Source organism: Pipistrellus kuhlii, unplaced genomic scaffold (assembly GCF_014108245.1).
Source record: "Pipistrellus kuhlii isolate mPipKuh1 unplaced genomic scaffold, mPipKuh1.p scaffold_m20_p_3, whole genome shotgun sequence".
NCBI lineage: Eukaryota > Metazoa > Chordata > Mammalia > Chiroptera > Vespertilionidae > Pipistrellus > Pipistrellus kuhlii.
Window position 1 is genome coordinate 77,804,135 of NW_023425529.1, and position 13,766 is coordinate 77,817,900.

General features: G+C 37.8%; 1 protein-coding gene across 4 annotated transcripts in view; it reads right to left on the reverse strand.

The window, feature by feature from the left end:
• EEA1 (early endosome antigen 1) overlaps positions 1-13,766 on the reverse strand; it is a 135,058-nt gene that overhangs the window by 89,165 nt on the left and 32,127 nt on the right. For 3 of the 4 annotated variants that reach the window (XM_045588333.1, XM_036455146.2, XM_045588334.1), the window contains exons 3-4: positions 9,369-9,494; positions 3,594-3,721 (exon numbers count right to left, since the gene is read on the reverse strand). In XM_045588333.1, the coding sequence (XP_045444289.1) occupies positions 3,594-3,721; positions 9,369-9,494 (254 nt within the window). The remainder of the gene's footprint in view (positions 1-3,593; positions 3,722-9,368; positions 9,495-13,766) is intronic. The other variant, XM_036455149.2, reaches the window with a different exon arrangement.

Genomic DNA, 13,766 nt, shown 5'->3' on the forward strand with positions numbered 1-13,766 from the left:
AAGTCACAATGTGGATATAGAGCAAAATGAGCACACAAAAAAGAGCAAAAAAAATAATATGTCGGCAAAGCTAAATTTTGCAGAGATTATGGTAGTGGTCTACAAAGATGGCTGTCATCAAGTTCTTCCCTTCATATTTGCAGAAGCTGTTTCTCCAGTCACAGAGTTTACTTCTTAGCCTCTTAAATCTAACCCTCAGATTTTAGAGTAATCCTGTGACTACTTTGACCAATAAATAGAATGTGGGATAATTGAGGCTCTGACATTTCTGAATCCGGGCCTGAAGAAAATTGACAACTTCTGGTTATTGCCTCTTGGAATGCTCGTTCTCAGAACGCAAATGCTGGTCTGTAAGTCCAAGCAGTCACATGAAGAAATCCATAAGAAGAAGTAAGGCCCCTGACAGATAGCTCCAGCTCAGCTTTCAGCCAGCATCCCACACCAACTCCCAACAATGAATTTTTGGCCATTTTGGATCTTTTGGGCTGCCCAGCATCTCAATCTACATCACGTAAAGCAGAAGAACCATCCAGTCAAACCATAGAATCATAGTAATAAACTTTATAATTTTAAACCACTAAATTTTGGGTGAATTTTACAAAGTTATAGAGAACCAAAACAGAAGTCAACATACTGGAGGGGTTCAGAACCGGCCTCCCCACAATGTGCTACTTTTGCATGGGGATTACTTTGAGCTGAAGGCAATAGAGGTCTTACAGGCTTAAGAAAATCTTTAGTTTTCCTTTAAAAAATTTAAGTTGGGGCCTTGCCCACAATAAGAGTAAAGAGTTATCACCAAAAATAACATTTTAGAACCTAGGGCAGGGCAACTTCTAATTATTCAACATCTGCTCTTTTTATCCTGGGAATGACCTTCCTCCCCTCTGAAACCTTAAGGCACCTTATCTCATTTGTAGCTCAGAATGTCATATATAACTAATTTTACTTTCCATCTATGAATATCTTATGTATGTGGGATATCTAACTCTCTTGTGTATATTTGGAATTAAATTTGGTTATTTTTTCCCTTGTTAATCTGTCTCAAGTCGATTTAATAATTATTAGGACAGCCAAAAGAACCTAGGAAGGTAAAGAAAAATGTATTCTGCTCACACAATAAGAACTGAAAATAATTCAGATTACTCTTGGACTTTGAAGAAGCAGTTTCAGGAGAATGGTAGGGCAAAATCCAGGTCTTGATGAGTTAAAAGTTGAATGGAAGTTAAAAAGCAAAAATGAGGATAAACTGTGGATACTTTTATGCTGAAAGTTCATATACTGAGCACTATCTAAGTCATAGCTGAAAAAGCAGCTCTGATAAATTATATCAAATATAAAAATATTTATAATATGGGCCTAGCTGGGTGGCTCAGTTGGTTGGAAGCTTCTTCCCATAAACCAAAAGGTTGTGAGTTTGATTCCTAGTCAGGGCACATACCTAAGTTGTGTAATCTCTCCTGCATAAGGGCAGGAGGCAACCAATCAATGTTTCTCTCTCGCATCAATTCTCTCTCTCTCTCTCTCTCTCTCTCTCTCTCTCTCTCTCTCTCTCTCTCCCCCCTTCTCATCTCTCTCTAAAAATCAATAAAAGGCTTTAAAAATTTATAATGTGCTTTAAGTACATATTTTATATCTATTTCCTAACAAATGACCAAAGAAATGTACCCAAAATTATTAGCTCATACATAAAAATACTGAACAACATTTCCAGCAGGTAAAGGGGAAGATTCATACTTCCCAAAAGCACTGGTTTTCCAAATATTTTAATATGTTAAAACAGTCATATTTTATAGTTCTACAATATCTATCAACCACAGTTAAGTGATCATAATGTTTTTCCTTTATGTGGTATTCTTTGTGTTATAGCAAATTAAAGAGGCATCTTTTTTTTTTCTTTTAATAAAAGCATGAAGAAAAATTATTTTACAAGTAGAATGAAATCAAGCTATCTTCCTTATAAGGGTATAAGACAAGAGTTCTTACCAATAGCAAAAGAAAAGCAGTTATATTGTTGAATACTGTGTTAAGTAATTCTATTTTAGTTTAATTATTTCTTAAAATGGTCAGGCAAAATTGCCAAGACGCAGAATGTATATGTGTGTGCTTACTGTTGTATTGGTAATTATAAAAAAATTTTTTAATAATTAACTAAATTCATTATTTTAACAACTTGCTATAAAATCTTCTAAACAAAGCGAATTAAATAGAATATATGAAATATAATTGAACCTTCTTTTGATAATACAATCTTCATTAATACATAATTTATATACCATGCTGTAGATGCTGGTATAATTGCTAGTCAAGGACAGAATCCTATCTAATAAAAGAGAAACATGCAAATTGACGGTATTTCCGCTACACCCATAAGCCATGCTCACCAGCCAATCAGGAGCGAGTATGCAAATTAACCCAATAAATATGGTGGCGGCCATGTAGCTCAAGCAAGCAGGAGGCTTGCATTGCCCCTGGCGATGGAGGAAGCCAAGCTTCCTGCCCACCCTGGCCAGCCCTGGCCTCCACTGAAGGCTACAAAGTTTCAATTATGTAAGTAAATCCCAGATACCAGGGCCTCCACTTGGGTCACCGGGGGGCGTGGCCAGCCTGTAAACCACCACAGGCCCCTCACCCAGGCCGCCCCATGCCCTAAAGGAACCCCTACCCTGATTTGGACACCCTTCAGGGTAAACCAGCTGATGCGCACCCATGCACCAGGCCTCTATCCTATCTATCAATAATAAAAGAGTAATATTCAAATTGACCATCACTCCAACATACAAGATGGCTGCCCCATATGGATACAAGATGGCCACCACAAGATGGCCAGCAGGGAAGGGCAATTGGGAGGGACCAGGCCTGCAAGGGAGGGCAGGTATGAGTGATCAAACCAGTATGGAAGGGCAGTTGGAAGGGACCAGGCAGTTGGGGATGATCAAGCTTGCAGGGAAGGGGCAGTTAGGGGTGACCAGGCCAGCAGAGTAGAAAAGTTGGGGATGACAGGGCCTACAGGGAAGTTGGGGGGGCCCAGGCCTGCAGGTGAGAGCAGTTGGGGGGGACCAGGCCTGCAGAGAAGGGCAGTTAGGGGTGACCAGGCCTGCAGGGGAGGGCAGTTAGGGATGACCAGGTGGACAGAGAAGGGCAGTTAGGGACAATCAGGCTGGCAGGGGAGTGGTTAGGGGGTGATCAGGCTAGAAGGCAGAAGCGGTTAGGAGCAATCAGGAAGGCAGGCAGGTGAGCAGTTGGGAGCCAGCAGTCCTGGATTGTGAGAGGGATGTCCGACTTCCCGTTTAGGCTAGGATCGGGCCTAAACGGGAAGTCGGACATCCCTTGAAGAGTCCCAGATTGGAGAGGGGGCAGGCTGGACTGAGGGACACACACACCCCTGTGCATAAATTTTGCGCACTGGGCCTCCAGTAGATTATAACAGTAAAGGAAGGAGGCCATGATAAAGGAGGTCAGATTTAAATTAAATAATATAAAAGTACTATTTTCACAAACTAATTATTCAAGATTAAATTATTAAATTATGTTCATTGTTAAATTATTATATTAAACAATGATACTGCATTTCAAAACTATTAAACTATACCTACCTCTTCAGAGCAAGGTTAGCCTCTCCTCCATGACTGGAATCATTACCAGCATCATGAACTGCCTGATAGTGTTTGAAAAGTTCCTCAGCAGATCCAAGAGATTTCATACACTGGGGACATATGAAACCCTATAGAAAAGGGCAGAAAAAGATTTCAAAATAGTATTTAATATTACAAAAAATATAGTCCAGTGTCTTAATCACATAATGGTGCCATTAAATAAATTATAATTTATGATATTGATCCCAAATTCTGGTTTTATACAAAGGTATATCACTATCTATTCTGGTTGGAGTTTACAAGATATAAAGAAAGCCCTGCCAAAGCCGGTTTGGCTCAGTGGATAGAGCGTTGACCTGTGGACTGAAAGGTCCCAGGTTTGATTCTGGTCAAGGGCATGTACCTTGACTGCGGGCACATTCCCACTAGGGGGTGTGCAAGAGGCAGCTGATCGATGATTCTGTCTCATCGATGTTTCTAGCTCTCTATCTCTTCCTCTCTGTAAAAAATCAATAAAATATATTAAAAAAAAAAAAAAAAAAAGAAGAAAGCCCTTACAACCATCTTTTAGGTTGAATAAGTTAATGGCTCTGCAGAGATTACCAAACCTTCCAAGGGAAAGACTGAGCTAAGCAATAAGTACTCTGAACATGTAAAAACTAAAAATAAATAAATAAAAATGCTGTTCCTTTGTTGGATATTATGCAAACAGCATATCTTCACATCATTTATGTGCATTATGTGGCAGAATCAAGGCTCACTCAGTATTGAGGAGGCTGATATGTAAACATAGACATACATTACCAGACAATGCTATAACACAAGTATATATGAAGAACTACACAAACAAATGGAAAGAAATATTCAACTCTGCCTGTGGCAGCAGTTCTTGCTTTATAAAATATATATATACTCACATATAAATATACACACACACATATATGTATATATGAGACATTAAAATTAGGTACTAAAGAATGAATAATATTTACTTGTGAGAAAAGAAAGGCATTCTAAGCAAGTGGAGGAGCAGGAACAAAGTTGCATAAAGAGGTATAAAATAAACAGTCATGCTGTGTTTGGGAAACGGATGTGTTCTGGTCACAGAGCCAGAGTGAATGACAGGTACACAACAGGTGAATGCATGCAGTGACCCCCTAAAAAACTCCTAAAATGAGCAAAGACAATTGTACTGAGGATGTATGTGTCCTTGGACATCAGAATAACCAGAGATATTTGATACTCAGCACTACCTTTTTAATGACTGAACATTCTGTTTTTGCGCTTATCTAGCTTGTGTGATGCTCTTTCTTCAAAACCATCTCTTATTTATCACCATGTTTCTAATGGCTCTGCATTATGTTTAACTTGGCATTCTTATACCTTCTGCTATACCTATTAGCTGGAATGCCATTAGTGTAACAGGACATGAACCCCTATAATATTCAGTTGTCATGTCTTTTTTGTCTCAACTTCTGCCAATATGTAGAATTAGAGTGTCCCTCAGAGAACTCACATCCCAACTTTAATCTTCAGAATTTTGGCTTTTTGACTTGTCTCTACTAACTTTTGGCTCTAAGTATGGCAGAAAGCAGGTAAAGGGAAGGTCACATTGAAGTATGCCATACATTCTTAGAGTTTCAAAATATTACCAGGTGAATAGTTCAGAAAGAACTAATTAATCCTTGAAGATAAATTTTAGAAATTCAGTAATATATATTTACTTTTAAAAATATTCCACCCATGTTAATTTTCCATGTGATTAGAGCTTGCATCCTATCTAATAAAAGAGTAATTTGCAAATTAACCATCACTCTGTTCAAGCCATGCCCACCAGCCAATCTGAGCAAGTATGCAAATTAACCCCAACCAAGATGGCTGCAACCACAGAGAACAGTTGAGAGGCTTAGGTTTCCCAGACAATAGAGGAAGCCAAGCTTTCCACACACCCTGGATAGCCTAGTCCTCCACTCAAGGATACAAAGTTGCAATTATAGAAGATACATAAAATCAAACAGAAATGGTGTCAGCCAAGGAGTGAACAGGGGGCTTGGCTCTGCTCCAGGCTACAAAGTTTCAATTGTAGAAGGTAAATAAATTCCAGTTGGGGGGGGGAGGGGGGGCGGGGACAGGGGGGGGGGGACCTGCAACCATCACACGCCCCTAGCTCAGGCCACCCCACACCCCAAGGGAACCCCCACCCTGATCTGGAACACCCTTCAGGGCAAACCAGCCGACCCCCACCCATGCACCAGGCCTCTATCCTATTTAATAAAAGAGTAATATGCAGATTAACCATCATTCCAACACAAGATGGCTGCCTCGATGTGGTCAAAGATCCTGCCCCTATTTGAATACAAGATGGCCAGTGGGGGAGGACAGTTGGGAGGCACCAGGCCTGCAAGGGAGGGCAGTTGAGAGAGACCAGGCCTACAAGGGAGGGCAGTTGAGAGAGACCAGGTCTGCAAAAGAGGGCAGTTGGAGGCAATCAACCCTGCAGGGGAGGACAGTTAGAGCTGACCAGGCCAGCAGAAGAGGGAAATTGGGGGCAAACAGGATGGCAGGGGAGCAGTTAGACATCAATCAGGCTGGCAGGGGAGTGGTTATGGGGTGATCAGGCTAGAAGGGCAGGTGGACAGAGAAGGGCAGTTAGGGACAATCAGGCTGGCAGGGGAGTGGTTAGGGGGTGATCAGGCTGGCAGGCAGAAGTGGTTAGTGGCAATCGGGAAGGCAGGCAGGTGAGCAGTTGGGAGCCAGCAGTCCTGGATTGTAAGAGGGATGTCCCAGATTGAGAAGGTGCAGGCTGGGCTGAGCAACAACCCCTCCCAACTCGGTCCCCACGCACAAATTTTGTGCACCGGGCCCCTAGTATTTAAATAAAACTCCAGCCTAGCCAGTATGGCTCAGTAGTTGAGCATCAACCTACGAACCAAGAGGTAATAGTCCAATTCCTGGACAGGGCACATGCTCAGATTATGGGCTCAATCTCCAGTAGAGGGCATGCAGGATATAGGTAGCCAATCAATAATTCTCTCTCAACATTGATACATCTCTCTCTCACTCTCTCTCCCCCTTCCTCCCCCTTCCTCTCTGAAATCAATAAAAACATATATTTTAAAATAACTAAATAAAACTCCAATTTTTAAACATTACCGATAAAAATACATCTTTCTAAACTACATATACTTCCTCACCTTCTTAAATAGATAATATTATATCTTTCCTTGGTGTCTTCAAAGTCATAACTTATTAATCACTGATTTGGGTGTTATCCACTCTTAATTCTAGCAAGACTATTTGAATTCCTTTACCCACATTTTACAGTTTTTCCTACACCCTGTCTTGTCTTTCAATGATCTTTATAAAAATAGTTTGTATGCTATTTCTAGCCTGCCATGGTTAGGAAGGGCTAAGATTAAGAAAAAGTTTATTAAAACCACATCACTCATTTAAAATAAAAGTAAAATAAGCTCAGAATGAATGTCTGAGTGATAGCCCATGAACAGAGTGCATGATCTTTAGTTCAAGGACTTTGTGATACTAATTCTGGACATTAAGAGACTCTACCTTTACTTATTTTTTCTAAACTATTTTCAAGGGGATTGAGGTACTTCCACAAAAGTACTGTTACCAAACAATAAAACACTAAAAATGGCCAGCTAGATTTATTTATCTTAAGCATTCCAAATTCTCACTAACTTAAAAAACAAAAACAAAAAAACTAACCAATCCTTACACACAGTTTACTCGATTAAAAACAATGAAGTTATTAATAATATTTTCACTCTCATATTTCAGTTATCTGTAATCCTTTTTCAGATTCATTACAGCTAAGAACTTAACTTAATACTTATGGTACCTCTGACATACCAAATGTCCTTTGAATTAAAAGAAAAGTTCTTATCTAAGTGACAGGTAAGTGAAACTGTCACTTGTAATTTCGACAACCCATAAAGAAGAACAGTTAACCCATTCATTCTGGAAGGAAGACAACTGGTGAAATGCTAAGCAGAGTCCCAAGAATGGGTTAGGCTTCTATCTTTGTTCACAATGCTTCAACTAATTAAATGATGTCCTCCTATATGTCCTCCTATATTTTTCCCATCACAGAGAATGTCTGATTTAATCGTCCCCAGGTGGAAGTTTTTCTAGGTCCACTCAAGTTGAAATAGCCATTGCACTCTTTTTGCAAATAAAATCTATTTAGAAACTTCCTGGGGTGGAAATCATATCTTATTTACCATTTTGTCTTCTTTACCTACCAAAATATCTGGCAACTAAGAGGTACTCTATTAATATGTTAAATAAGTGAATGTTTGGTGAGATCATTTCCATTTATACAAAACTGCCTCACAGAAAAAAAAAAGTCTGAATATTTTTTGTCTTTCATAGGATAAAAATATTTCATTCTTTTGTGAGATTTGTAAATAAAGCAAGTAAAAAAAAGTTATGTTTCTCTTTTTTTAGAACACAGTAATTTTCAAAAGAAATATATAATATACTAGAGGCCTAGTGCACAAATTCGTGCACCAATGGGGTCCCTCAGCCTGGCCTGCGGGATCAGGCCAAAACCGGCTCTCTGACATCCTCTGATGGGTACAAATTGCAAGAGGGTACAGGCCAGGCCAAGGGAACCCACAAGTGCATGATCGGGGCCAGGGAGAGATGCAGGAGGTTGGTCAGCCAGGGAGGAACCATCAGAGAGCTCCAGGGCTTGTCCAGCCCATCTGGCTTAGTTCCAATCGGCTGGACCCCAGCAGCAAGCTAATCTTGCAGTCTGAGCATCTTCCCCTGGTGGTCAGTGCATGTCATAACGAGCAGTTGAGCAGCCTTAGTGTATCATTAGCATATTACTTTGATTGATTGAATAGCCGACTGGACACTTAGCATATTGGGCTTTTATTATAGAAGATATCAGGATCATCTGAGAAACTTTTCAAGGACATTTCCTTCCCCTCACTGGATTCTACTCCCAGCCTTAGATATGCACTAGCCCACACACTACCGATAAACATTTCAACCGTCCACTATTAATGAGTGTGGAATCTGGCATCTCCCTCAGGTCAGGGAAAATTCAGGTTCTGCTATATATTTTCCAAATAAAGAGAGTCACAGCTCCCCCTGGCCAGTGTAGCTTGGTTGGAGCATCCTCCTCTACACCAAAAGGTAGTGGGTTTGATTCCCAATCAGGGCACATCCCCAAGTTGTGGTTTCAATCCCCAGTCTTCAGAGCACATGCCGAAAGCAACCAATGGATGTTTTTCTCTCACATGGATGTTTCTCCCTCCCACCCTTCTTCTGTCCCCCTTCCCAATCTAAAAAAGAAAAGAAAAGAAAAATCCAAAAAATTTATTTGGAAAAAAAAGACAGTGACAGCTCGCATGTAAAGTCCTTTTTCTATTTAAGATTAAAGTGTTTTAACCTAAAAAAATTATAATGCATTCATTAGTAGAGCATTAACTATGTAATAAAGATAAAGCTTGCAATGCTATCCACACATTTCAAATTTCATGACAAAATTTATACAAAGAAATTAACTTAAACTTATGTATTTGTTTTAGATTCACAAAAAAGACAGTTGCACCCAGTAAGAGAAACCAAGCCAACTTCCCAGGAGACTCTTTTTATTATTGAACTTTCTTTAAGGCATGCATAATTAAAGCAATCCATATTCCCATGTAGCATAAAAAGTTAAGCAACACCAAGACAAGGAAAAACAAAGCTATTCTGAGCAACCCATAACCAAGCTGCTAAAACAAAATATACAGGACCCACAGTAACACTGGAGTCATTAAGAAGTTCCTGTCCTCTTGTTTCAGTTTCTGCATGCACTTTCTGGTAATGCTCCGACAAATCAATAGCAGTTATACATCTTTTCATACATAACGGGCAGATGAAACCCTGTGAAATAACAACTTTTAGGAGGATATACATAAAAAGTTTTATAAAACAAAATACAAACAATAAAAGATACACATAACAGGAAAATAATTAGTATTATCTCTTTTAGAATATGTAAATAAAAATTTTAGGTACTAATGACACAAAAGGTGGAAGATCTATTTTTCTTTAAAAGTAGGCCTTCTAAAATTAGTTATTTTATGTTTTAAATTTTCATTTATTCATTTTTTATTATAATAAAGTTTCTTAAAAATAAATAAACACATAAAGTTGCTTATTAGTTGAATTAGTGTTTTTTTAATAACACTTTATCCTTACTTATCTGAGAGCTATTATTAGCAATTACCTTTTATTTTAGATCAAGAGATATCTACTAGGTATTACAAATACCTTTAAATGATACAATACATTAAACAAAATTTCTTATAATGAAAGCAATTTTTAGTCTTCATCATATTCCTCCAGCCTAAGATCCCTTTATTGCCTACATCCATAATTCCCAGTAGGTGACCCTTTATTCTGCTTTTCTGAGCCAAATAATATCATTTTAAAACAATCTTCCAAATTTCTTATACCTCACAATATCTGTATTTTAAAATGTGTACTGGTACACTGAGCTATAGTTTAAGGTTCTGTCAGATAGGAAGAGAAGAAGAACAAGAAAATCAAGAAATTAACAGTATTGGGAAAAGTAAACAAAATGAAGACAGTGGTGAAGAACAAAGGTTATAAAAGTTATAATGTCATGAGTTTGGTTATCAAAAATAGATGTGGATTTGAGCCTCAACCTATGCTGACTATATGAGCTCAGTTTACTTTACTTGCTGCCAGTTTTCTCATCTATAAAAGGGGGCAGATATTAGTAGCCATTCTCTACAGTTATTGAGTAGTACATAAAATGCTTAGTAAAGTGCCTAAGACATTGTAAGTGTTCCCTAATACCAATCGTCATTAAATGTATGGTGAGAACGGAAAGAAAATAAAGCCTGGAAAGGTTAAAGACTAGAAGAAAAGATAGGAAATTAAAATCTGAAATACTCAGCAAGGCCAAAGTTAAGTAGTGAAAATATAATGAAGATTTTGAGAAGATAGGCACTTCTGGTAAGAAATGAAGAACAAGCCCTAGCCAATTTGGCTCAGTGGATATAGTGTGCTGGCCTGCAGACTGAAGGGTCTCGAGTTCGATTAGGGTCAAGGGTTGCAGGCTCCATTCCTAGTTGGGGGCATACAGGAGGCAGCCAATCAATGATTCTCTTTCATCATTGATATTTTCATCTCTCTCTCCCTCTCGTTTCCTCTCTTAAGTCAGTAAAAATATTTTTTAAAAGAAATGATGCATAAGATTTTAACATTTCAGGTAAAATTATTCTACTTGAAAATAAGCTAGAGAAGGTATTGTCATGGCTTGAGTATCTAGGAAAGAGATAATAACGAGCATTGGCATTGACAACATTAAGAACCGAGATGAGGATGTTCCTTAAATCACTAATGCCACTTAGGACGAAAGTAAAGGAAAACTGCAAGCAAGGTTCCAAAGTGGAAGGCAAGACAGGGTAGCAATTAACAGCTAAGCTTGGGTTTGAATCATGGATTCACACTACTCTTAGATTTTATGACCTTCAATTTCCTCATCTGTTAAATGTGATAATAATAAACCATTTCATATGTGTTTCCTGAGAATTAAATGACATAATACATAAAAAATGCTTATCATAGCACCTGTAACAAAGAAAACATTAATAAATGTTGGCTATCATTAATGTCATTGTTCCTCTTGTTAACAACCCTTAAAGGAGATTAGCTAGGAGATGAAAGTGAGGAACATGAATTCAATTTTGGGGGTTTTCAGGGTTTTTGTTGTTGTTCTTGTTTTAAATAATGAAAGGTGTGTCTTTCAGACAACTACAGTCCCAAGTGCTAGAACTACAAAATAATAGTTCTTTAAAAGAAGGCATCATTGCATTTTTTTGCTATCACAGCTTTATGCCTTTCTGGTTTCTTCACTGTAAATTTTCACATAAAATTACTCAACTCTTCATTCAAAAAATATTTACTGCCTTAGCCGATTTGGCTCAGTGGATAGAATATCAGCTTATGGACTGAAGGGTCTCAGGTTTGAGTCTGGTCAAGAGAACATGATTTGGTTGTGGGCTCCGTCAGACGTTCATGAGACAGCCAATCAATGATCCCTTCTCATCACTGATGTTTCTCTCTCTCTCTTCCTCTCCTTTCCTCTCTGAAATCAGTAAAAATATATTTTAAAAAAGAAAAAAAAATGCAGTTGAAATCAAAATTCCTTTTAAAAAAATATTTACTGAAAATGATTACTGTGCTCCATCCATTACCCCAAGGTGCTGAGAGCATATATATATATAAACATATTGGTTCTGCTTTTCTTTAGAGAAACCTAATATAACTCCCAAAAAAACCCCTGTTGGAATGAATAAATTAATTTAGCCAGATTATAAAATAAATGATAGACATACAAAAGTCAATTGTACTTCTATATTATAGAAACACACAAGAGAAAAATAAAATTAAAAGCAATACTATTTACACTAATATAAAAAAATGAAAATTACCAATTAATAAATTTAATAAAATATTTAACACTTTTACATTGAAAAACTATAAAATATGGCTCGGTAAAATTAAAGAAATTGAATTAAATCATGTGCAACAATTAGAAAATTCAATATTAAGATGAATTTCTCTCTCCCATATTAATTTGTAGGTTATATATAATTCTAATAAAAATCCTAATAGAAGTTTTCTCAAATTTCTAAAGAAATGTAAAGAATCTATTACATAAGAGTGAAAACAAACTTGAAAGGGACAAAATTGGGAGACTTAAACTATCTAAATTTGAAGACTAACTATAAAACTACAGTAATCAAGACAGTATTGACTTAAATATACAAATATACATAAATATCAATGAAACAGAATTAAGAACATAAAAATACAGCCACATATATAAGGTCAATTGATTTCTCAAAAAGTAAAAATTTAATTCAGTGGGAAAAGGTAAAAGTTTCAACAAATAATACTAAAATAACCATATGGGAAAATGTGGTTTATATATCCACAACTCCGAGACCATCTGGAATCCTGTAACAGAGAGGAATAGACAGAAGTGCTCCAGCCATGAAGACAGAAAAGAAACAATTCAGAGATGGAAGATGCTGACGACACCTCGCCATACCAGCAGACAGCAGCTGCGTGTTGCTGAAGGATGCCCAGGACCAATCCAGAGACTTGCATCACCACCGTTTGGCCACCAACCAGATGTGAAATAGCATGGCTGACATGAATACATAAGGAACTATTTGACATTGAAATTGGGACTCAAAAGAACTGTTGGTCCAGAAAGGAACTCACTACAGACTGATTCATTTGCCTCTCAGCATAACCATTATGGCTTTTCTCAGTTTAGGTTCTTACAAGGGTATTTCTTAGATCACAAGATCTCACACATCTAGAGGAAATGATGAACAACATAGACTGATGAACAAAAACAGACTCAGAGAAAGAGAAGCATCGAACAGACTTTCAAACCTCAGAGGGAAAGTAGGGGAGGGTGGGGGTAAAGGGGAAGAGATCAACCAAAGGACTTCTGTGCATGCATATGGGCCTGGCCAGTGGCCATGGACAACGGGGGGGTGGGGAGGGGGTGTGAGGGCATATGTAGGGAGGGGTTTGGGATGGGATTGGGGGGATGAGGACAATTATGTGATACCATAATCAATAAAAATAAAAAAAAATGGGAAGGAAAACAAAACAAAAAGAATAATTTAGGTTAAGTTGCCACCTAGAGCTTCCCAGAAAAAAAAAAGAAAAAAAAAAACTAAAGAAATGTAAGAGAAAGTTCAGCCGAAATCAGTTTGGCCTGTGGACTGAAGGGTCCCAGTTCGATTCCAGTCAAGGGCATGTACCTTGGTTGGGGGCACATCCCCAGTAGGGGGTGTGCAAGAGGCAGCTGATGGATGTTTCTCTCTCATTGATGTTTCTCTCTATCCCTCTCTCTTCCTCTCTGTAAAAACTCAATAAAATATTTTTTTAATAAAAATAAATAAATAAATCTCAACCACTATCTTACACCATACACAATAATTTTAAAGAAATCATAAGATTTAGATGTACAGCCTAAAATGATTTTTTTTAAGTCAGAGGAAAGCATAGGAGAGTCTTTGCAATCTTGTGATAGTTTAAAAAAAAAAAAATCATAGAAGGACCCAAAAAGTATTAATCATAAAAGAAATGCTAACAAAC